Source organism: Dipodomys ordii, unplaced genomic scaffold, assembly GCF_000151885.1.
Source record: "Dipodomys ordii isolate 6190 unplaced genomic scaffold, Dord_2.0 Scaffold78, whole genome shotgun sequence".
NCBI classification, from domain to species: domain Eukaryota; kingdom Metazoa; phylum Chordata; class Mammalia; order Rodentia; family Heteromyidae; genus Dipodomys; species Dipodomys ordii.
Window position 1 is genome coordinate 128,440 of NW_012267294.1, and position 9,715 is coordinate 138,154.

The following is a 9,715-nucleotide window of genomic DNA, read 5'->3' on the forward strand; positions in this document are numbered from 1 at the left end:
TTCAATAAATACAACAGGTGTTAATTACCTGGAAATTGAGGAATTTGGAGAAATTAAGTTCTGAAGAGGCTGAATACCAGTGTCACGTATACTGATGTTTTTTCAGAATGGAGCCCAATATCCTGTCTGCTGAGTTTTAATCCATTGCTTTCTGCCACACAATACTAGGCTTTTATGAATTGAAGTTATAAACCAAGTTGTTAGGGTAATTGAAATGTGTGTTCTAGAATTTATTAGCATAAAAGGAATCTGAAAAACACCCAAGTATTTATTAAATCCTTCCATTAGCCTTAGATAGCAGCAGCAGCAGCAGATCAAAAGTACATTTATGGAAGACCTCCACCAACCCTGATTCTTCATTTACCTAGCCAACTATTAAAGTCACCCAAAGACACTTTTAGGAAATACAGATTTCCCAAGCTTGGCTTGGTGCTGCAGCTAATTAGGTGGAAAAGGTGGAAGTTGGAGGCTCACACCTATAATCCTCGCTACTCAGAAGGCCAAGATCTGAGGACTGCAGTTTAAAGCCAACCCAGGCAGAAAAGTCGGAAATTCTTATTATTAACAAGCAAAAAGTGAGAAGTAGAGATGGGGCTCAAGTGGCAGATGCCAGCCTTGTGTGAAAAAGCTAAGAACGAATATAAAGCCCTGGGCTGGGAAGTTGGCTCGGTGGTAGAGTGCTTGCCTCACATGCATGAGGCCCTGGGTTCGATTCCTCAACACCACATAAGCAGAAAAAATCTGGAAGTGGTGCTGTGGCTCAAGTGGTAGAGTGCCAGCCTTGAGCTGAAGGACAGCACCCAGGCCCAAAGTTCAACCCACATGACCAACAAAATATATATATATATAAAGCCCTGAGTTCAAGTCCTAATAATCACACACACACACACACACACACACACACACACAGAATAAGATGCCTCAAAACGTTTCCATCGGCTGGGAAGGTGGCTCAGTGGTAGAGCGCTTGTCTTGCATGCCAGAGGCCCTGGGTTCAATTCCTCAGTACCACATAAGCAAAAAGGAAAAAGCCGGAAGTGGCACTGTGGCTCAAGTGGTAGAGCGCTAGGCTTGAGCTGAAGAGCTGAGGGACAGCGCCCAGGCCCAGAGTTCAGGCCCCACGACTGGAACAACAACAAAAAAAAAACGTTTCCATCTCTTACAATGTTTAAACAGTTTGTCAGTGGTTATATAGGGCGGGCAGGAGAATTAGGTGACCTCTAAATTCCTTCAGAGTTTTAACATTGTGATTCCTGTTGTCTCAGAATTTGTTGATACAAATGTGTTTAGCTAAAAGGGTTCTCAAAATCCAAGCAGTTGGACATGGAAGGTAGAAAACTAAAAGGACTAGTCCAGACTTAAGTTGTGGACAGGCCAGCCTATTTAATGAAGCCATGCAGTCTTACTATAGTCATGTAGGCTCTGAGGACTGAGATTCTTGCCCTCACACTACCCTAGGCTGCAGTTGCCTCTTTCCAGCCAGCAGCCTCTCCTCCCTAGATTGAGGCTATTCCATGTGACTAGCGCAGATTGCACTCTGTGTTCTTACTGGCCCCTATGGTCCTGTGAGCTCAATCAGCACGCCATGACCAGATCCTCCACTTATAGCTCAGTTTATTTAAATGTATTGCCTCAGATATTGACACACATACATGTAAACAATAAAATTTTCATCTTTATTATCATCTTGAATGTCTATAGGCTTTTGAAGCTTTTGGGCTCCCAACAGCTCTTTCTGTTGAGAATTTCTTAATAGTGGTTCCTAGGAGATGGCAGTTGTAGCAGCTTCTAACCAAGCACCTACAACACCTGCACTACGGTTTCTCACTGTCACCTCTTCAAAAATGAAAAATAAAGCAGCTTTAGTCCAGTTCTGTGAACTTGAGGTCAGGCCTTCAAAGTCCTTCCAAAGCTGTCAACAGAGATCCCAAAATACACACCAGGTTCCAGCAAGAACTGGTCACCAGGACTCGGAAGGAGGCTGTGGGTTCTGGGGCTGAGAGCTCCACCATCCTACCACACTGGCAGTGCCAAAGTGCCGAACAAGCCTGCAGGTCTAGTTTGTCTTCCTCCCCATAGCTGTTACTTCACAGTCTTTTCCCTGGGTTTCTTCTGTTTCTTTCGTTCTTCATATTCAAGTATTTTTTGTTGGAAATAACCTGTGGGTTGAAATACATGTTTGAGGCATCTTGCCTAGTCAAACAGAATGTGATGACCTAAGAAATAAGAATCAGAAATAGAGCCGGGAGCTGGTGGCTCACGCCTGTAATCCTAGCTGCTCGGGAGGCCGAGATCTGAGGATCACGGTTCAAAGCCAGCCTGAGCAGGAAAGTCCATGAAACTCTTATCTCCAATAAACCACCAGAAAACCAGAAGTGGTGCTATGCCTCAAGTGGTGGAGCTTGCGCCTTGAGCTGAAGAGCACAGGGACAGGGACAAGCCCCACGACCAACCCCCATAAAGAAAAAAATCAGAAAAGGGCTGGGAAGGTGGCTCAGTGGTAGAATGCATGCATGAGGCCCTGGGTTCAATTCCTCAGCACCACATAAGCAGAAAAAGCTGGAAGTGGTGCTGTGGCTCAAGTGGTGGAGCGCTAGCCTTGAGCTGAAGAGCTGAGGGACAACACCCAGGCCCAGAGTTCAGGCCCCGACCAACCAAAACAAAAACAGAAACAGACTGTCTACACCCATGTCCCATGTGTCCTCCCATGTGCACACAGTTCCACCCCTGTGAGGGTCCCCAGGCTCTCTCTGGTCTAAAAAAGCACACAAATGGGGCAATTAGCTGTTATCTAAAGTAAAGCAAGTCATCCTAGTGGACAAACACATTGACTTTTACACAACGTATATGAGGCATTTTCTTAGGTTTCAGGTTAGTTCTAGGTCTCTGGAGAAAAGCCGGGCTTTGTCCTAAAGAAGACCCTTTCTGGCAGATGATGGGGACTGTCACTGTACCTGCAGGAGGATGCCTGCTCTTCTCAGCTTCCTGAATGAAAAGAGAGAAGAGCTGAGTCTTCACAAACTTCTTCACAAATCGCCGGTTTGTCTTGGAATTCAGAGCCTTATAGAAGGCCCGTTCTTGGAAGTGGCCTTGCCCATTGGTCTCCCGCTTGATATAGGAAGCATAGTGACCAACAGTTTTGACAAAAAACTGCACAAAAGGGCCTGAAACATGTTCGTTGATTTGTTCTGAAGCTACAGGAAACACAGAAAGGCCATCTCAGAGTCACAGAAGGATAAATTACCCAAACTAGCCTCCAAGAACAGCTTCCATTACAGATCAGAAACACGAGAAAGCATTGGGAAGGGCTCACAACTGATTGACTAATTAGAATGGGAGTCTGGGTGTGGGTATTCAGCGACTGTTAGGGAAAATAAAATGTCATATTTAGGATCTAGGAATCTTTTGAATGAATTCACTTGAGTTAAAGGGAATGGTTGGGCCAACATTGTTGGCTCATACCTGTAATCGTAGCTACTCAGAAGGCAGGTATCTGAGGATCATGGATCCAAGCCAAGATAGGCAGGCAAGTCTGTGAGCTTACCTCTTGAATTAACCAGCAAAAATAAGGTGGAAGTAGAGGTGTGGCTCAAGTGGTAGAGTACCAGCCTTGAGTGGAAAAATCCAAGGGAGAGCACAGAGCCCTGAGTTAAAGTCCTACTACTGGGGGGAAAGATGGTGTGGGAGGAGGATTGGGAACCATGCCCTCAAGTCACCTTGGAGAAATCCACAGTAGGAGAGGCCTATGACTTACTCTTTAACTCATTGATCCCCTGGCCAAGAGAGGCTAAGATGTCATCCTGAAGCTTCGGCGGTAAGATGTCTTTTTCATCACCAACCTAGGAGAAGACGAGTCAGTTCAGAGATCATGCAGTTGGAGAGGAGAGCAGGAAAGCATGAAGCAGTGGCTACAGGCATGGCTGAAGTGGTAAAGCTCTTAACAAGCAAGTTCAAATCTTAGTACTGCCCAAAAAACAGAACTTGAAGATAGCATGAATTCCACACCCCTACTTTATCACTAAACCACCATAAACCGCAGCTCAAACTAGTTTGTTGCCTCCACTTTTCCTTGAAACATTAGCAAGAGATCATCTTAGTCCAGGTGCTAGTGGCTCACACCTGTAATCATAGCTACTCAGCAAGCTGAGATCAGAGGATTTGAGGTTTGAAGCCAGCCCTAACAGAAAAGTCTATAAGACTTCTCTCCAATGACCAGCAACGAGCTGGGAGTGGAGATGTAGCTCAAGTAGTAGAGTAAAAAACAATCTAAGCACTCAAAAGTTCAATCTTCAGTACCAGCACACATACACACATAAAAGAAGACATTGATGATTTTCTTGTAAGGAAGGCTTCTTGGTCTTCGCTTGTGTCTTCCTTGGGAGAGAAGTTTTATTAACACAAGTTAATAGACTCATGGGACATGAGACTAAAGTAGGCCTGCGAGGGCTCTGAACCCACATACTTACCGACAATAAGAAGACTCCTTCACAAAGATCCACCAGCAGCACCTGAAGTAAACAGAACGGCATCACCTCTTCATAAATCTCAGCATTTCACAGACCATCCCCATTTCTGCCTATAGCTATGCCTTTGAGCCCAGGTAAGAACAAAATCAGCACATTCAATTCTCATTTCCAGCTTGGCATTCCCCATCCCTCACCATTTTCCTCTAGAAACCTGAGTTCTCTTCCAGTCAAAGAGTATGTGTATTTGTACATGGAAAGGGGATGGGAAATTTCACTAAGGTAAAAGGGGAGTGATATGAGAAAATCATAGCCAGTCACTCCCTTGATCAGAGAAATTATTTCACTATTTGGACATCTATCACATAGCACACAAGGTAAAAACTGCATAATTTATCTCATTAATCCTGGCAACATTTCTGTGAGGTAATTGCTATCTACATTTGGCATAGGAGGAAACAATCTTCAAGAAGGTAAGTTGCAGCCTGGCAACAGTGACTCCCACCTGTTAACCTAATCATTCAGGAATCTGAAATCTGAGGATCATAGTTTGAAGCCAACCAAAGCAGAAAAGTCTGTGAGACTGCCATTAACCACCCAAAAAAGCTGCAAGTGGAGCTGTGGCTTAAATGGTTGAGTGCCAGCCCTGAGCAAAAAAGACAAGGGACAGCATCCAGGCCTGAGTTTAAGACTCAATACAAGCACCAGAAAAACAATAATAATAATAATAATTGTAAGTTGAAGGTCATAATGCTGATAAAAGTTAACCAGTTTTCAAGCCTACATTGAGCTGTCCTTGGCATTGTGTTCTGCTCTCTACAACTCCCCTCTCAGCTCATCTCTGGTTTGCTCAAGGATCAAGACAGACATGTTGGTGCTTGCACCAACTTGATATACAATTAATTGCTGAGATTCTGTTGCAAATTGCTTCAGTGAGCCAGTGGTGGAGTGTGTGCTCAATATGCATGAGACCCTGGGTTCAATGGCTACACCAAAATAATTACTCTCATAAAATAAGCCCCATCAGAAAGTTGGAGCTTTCCACAGGAAATTCAGTAAGGGAAGAAAATGAGCATCAACAAGAAGAGGAAGGAGACAGAATAAAGAGACATTTGTTTTGGGGAGACAAGTAGGAGAAGCCTGGGGTACCATCCTGACCTCAGGGCCTGTCATCAAAACCAGGAACTACAACCAACCAGAAGATCTGTTTCTTTGCTCCTCAGAATGGGATTAGTTCCCAATATTTATGTTGGAATCTTTTCTCTGAAATTTGGGTTTTCAGACTTTTCCTGAAACGTCCTAAGTTCACACACCATTCCATATTTTATTTTATTTTATTTTTTGGTCGGTTGTGGGGCTTGAACTCTGGGCTTGGGCGCTATCCCTCAGCTCTTCAGCTCAAAGGAGAGTGCTCTACCACTTGAGCCACAGCACCACTTCCGGTTTTCTAGAGGCTTATTGGAGATAAGAGTCTCATGGACTTTCCTTGCCAGGGATGGTTTGAACCATGATCCTCAGATCTTAGCCTCCTGAGTAGCTAGGATTACAGGAGTGAGCACCGGCACCTGGCCCATTCCACATTTTAAAGGGCAGCATTCCATCAGGAGCTGGTGGCTCACACCTGTAATCCTAGCTACTTAGGAAACTGAAATCTAAGGATCGAGGTTCAAAGCCAGCCCTGGTAGACAAATCTGAGAAAATCTTATCTCCAATTAATCACAAAAGGCAGTAGTACAAGGGTGGCTCAAGTGGTTGAGTTCCAGCCTTGAGTGAAAAAGCCAAGTGAACGCACTAAATCCAAGCCAAAAACTCAAGGGCAGCATTCAGCCATTCCCTTTTAGGCAGGGGTATCACCACACGGGGTCACCAGTGTGCCACAATCCCCTAAATCCTGTGTTGGGCCTCTTTTTTTTCAATTTGTTACCTGTCTTTACAGGAGAGTGAAGAATCTCCTATATGTTCCCTTCTTCCAAAACAGCCTAGTGTCTCCCACTAGGCTGATGCAGGCCTCTTTAGTAGCTAGCCTTTCTGCCCTTCTAGCCCTCTCTGCATGGAAGAGAGGGTCTGAAAATATGCCAAAACAGCACACACTGCAATTATCCATCTTTGGAGAAAAGCTGAACTAGTTCAGGCCTGAAACCTCTTGTATACATAGGCTCAGATGCTTTCGTGAAAGAAAGGCTGCTCATCTAGGGGGCTGGGAGGAATGATTGCACATGAAGAATTTTTTTTTTCAAAGTTGCTCCCAAAAGTCTTCTTTGGGCATATTATAGTCTATGGAGTAATGTCTGTCCAAGAGCTTATAAGTAGAGTCAAGAGATTCTCTTCCCCCACCCCAACCCCAGTCACTCTGCCTAAATGGCCCTCCTTCATTCTCACCCCCTGTCTGCTTCTCAGAGTAGCTGCTTAAGAGCAAAGTAAGCCAAGGCTTTGAAACAGCATGAACCAGAGTCTTTCTACCTTCCCCCGCTCTGACCATTGAGGGAGGGCCCAAACTTCCGAGGAACTGGAGGTTCAGGAAGTTTCATAACTTTGGGGGTTGGGACATTTGAAGTTTAATTGCTAAACAGAAAGCTAATACTCTGGCCCAGTTAGTCACAGTGCTAAGGGCAGTTCAAAGGGCGTGTGTATTCAAGTCAGCAGCTGCAGGGAAGGGTGAGTGAGCTAGGGGAGCGAAGAAGGGCCATGCAGCCTGCCTCCCTGGCCCAGCAATACCTCCTGCAGGACTTTTCAACTTTGTACTTGGTTCTACATGGCCTGTGTGGACTTCTGCTAAGGAAAGTGGATTCTCTGGAGTTCAACTAGGTCTTGTATAAAATGGAGTGTCTCCCACTAGGCTGATGCAGGCCTCTTCAGTAGCTAGCTTTTCTGCCCTTCTAGCCTTCTCTGCATGGAATGAAATGGTGATTAGCCAGGGCCAACAGCCCAAGTAGCTCTCCTGCCTTCAGACATCAAAACATGCTAGCCTATTGATCCTACAACAATTGAAAGCACAGCACATGTTTCATGTTGTTCTTCTACACGGGAGATAGATTTCTCTAACAGTCATTTTCACACTGAATCCCTGTTCTGGGTCAAGGTCACAGACAAGAAATAAAGACAGGCTGGGTGCTTGTGGTTCATGCCTGTAATCCTAGCCACTCAGGAAGATTTCAGTTCAAAGCCCGAGTCCAGGCAGAAAAGTCCATGAGACTCCATCTCTAATTTGGGCTAGAGGTACAGCTCAAAGAGTAGAGTACCAACCATAAGCCAGCAAGCAGGGGGAACACAAGGCTCTGAATTAAACCCTCAGTACCAGCACAGAAGAAAAGGGGGTAAGGAGGAAAGGAGGAAGGAGAAAAAGAAGAAATAGAAAAAGGCGGACACTGGTGGCTCAACTCTGCAAACCTAGCTACTCAGGAGACTGAGATATGAGAATCAAGGTTCAAAGCCAGCCTAGGCAGACAAATCCAAGAAACTTGTATCTCCAGTTAACCAGCAAAAAGCCTCAAGTGGAGATATGGCTCAAGTGCCAGCCTTGAACAAAAAAGCTGAGCAAGAGCACAAGGTCCTGAGTTCAAGCCCCAGTACTAACACACACACACACACACAACTTAAATAAATCAATAATAAAGCTAACAAAATCAAAGAGGATTTGAATGGATTTGTATCTTCATTTGCTTTGAGCTACTCAAAGAAATGGCACTTTATTACAAGAATCAACTTTTTTTTTGGGGGGGGGGTTCCAGTCATGGGGCCTGAACTCTGGGCCTGGGTGCTATCCCTCAGCTCTTCAGCTCAAGGCTAACGCTCTACCACTTGAGCCACAGCGCCACTTCCGGCTTTTTTCTTTTTGCTTATATGGTGCTGAGGAATCGAACCCCGGGCCTCATGCATGCAAGGCAAGTGCTCTACCACTGAGCCACCTTCCCAGCCCAAGAATCAAAAAATTTTTTAAGACTCTTTGTTTGCAGGACAGCTCACTTCAGACTCCAAGGGGGGGTGTGCGGTACAGACCAGCTATAGTCATCCACTAGGCTGGGAGATGAGATGCCTCCAGAGACTGCTCACTACATCAGGCTGGTGTAGGAGCCTCAGGATCCCTGAATATATCACATACTTCCCAAAGAGAAATCATCCCAGAGAAGAGAGCCCATACTCTATGGATGTGTCAGGCCCCAGCAACTGAACACTTAGCTCCATCGTATAGACGTGGAATCTCGAGGCTTAAAGAGATGAAGTAACTTGCCCCAAATCAAACAGCTGTTAGCAGCAGAGCTGGGGTCCAGATCTAGGTCTGCCTGGCTCCAAATCCACGCACTCTTCTTGCTGCAGCATACCTCTTCCATGGGGCTGTCCATCACCTCCTGCCGGAAGCGCATTTGTACTCCAACCATGAAGGGGGTAGGGCAGCAGACAGTGGCCAGAAGACTCTCTGGGACGACAGGGATGTAGGTGTGTGCCCAGCTGAAGGGGTAGAGCAGCGCAGCAGCAGCGTGGATGCACTGAGACAGAGTGCTGGAGCACAGAGCACAGAGGATGAGAGTCAGAGGGGTTCCCAAGCCTCCTCCCTTGACTCCCCCTCACAGCCCAATACATATAGCAGCCCTTGATAGTACAACCTGTGCTGGTGTAGAAAGGCAAGTCTGAGAGCCATGGTGGTTACAGAACTTGTAGCTACTTGTTGTCAGGAGGGGAAGGGCAGACAGAGTGAGCCCTGGCTCTGCTCACCCGGGTGGAGCTTCCTTTCATCTCTTTGCCCAGTTACTCTTCTCATTTCTAATCCAAAATAGAAGTAGCTCAGAAGAAGAGAGGAAGAAGAGATGTCTTCATTCAAGCAGAGAAATGATTGGGACTCTCTGATGTGAGGACATCAGAGGACATGGCTACTGGGAAAGGGTAAGACTCTGGCCCGGCTTTTAAGGAACTCACAGAGTAGGAACAGTCATGACCGCAGAGAGACAAAGCCTTATCTCCTGTGTGCCTATCTACCCTCAACCCCATGTGACCTCACATGATTCTCTTGGGACCATTTGAGGTTATTGAAAGCTACCAAGTCAACGCCTTAGTTAACTTGGGAAATTCCTAGGTTCCAGAAACCTCTGTGCAAGGATTCCTTTATGGAAAGTCCCAGAGAGGTGGCCACTCTAGACTTGGCTACAAAGCATTCTTCACAGTCATCACTTAGTTCCTTAAACAGATAGATAGATAGATAGATAGATAGATAGATAGATAGATAGATAGATAGATAGATAGATAGATAGATAGATAGA

At 45.6% G+C, this 9,715-nt stretch overlaps 1 protein-coding gene across 1 annotated transcript in view; it reads right to left on the bottom strand.

Moving 5' to 3' along the window:
* Positions 1-1,655: 1,655 nt before the first annotated feature.
* Dennd2d (DENN/MADD domain containing 2D) overlaps positions 1,656-9,715 on the bottom strand; it is a 23,269-nt gene continuing 15,209 nt past the window's right edge. Inside the window, exons 7-11 of the mRNA XM_013024602.1 lie at positions 8,783-9,024; positions 4,467-4,508; positions 3,755-3,839; positions 2,955-3,194; positions 1,656-2,159 (exon numbers count right to left, since the gene is read on the bottom strand). Of these exons, the coding sequence (XP_012880056.1) occupies positions 2,083-2,159; positions 2,955-3,194; positions 3,755-3,839; positions 4,467-4,508; positions 8,783-9,024 (686 nt within the window). The 3' untranslated portion in view covers positions 1,656-2,082. The remainder of the gene's footprint in view (positions 2,160-2,954; positions 3,195-3,754; positions 3,840-4,466; positions 4,509-8,782; positions 9,025-9,715) is intronic.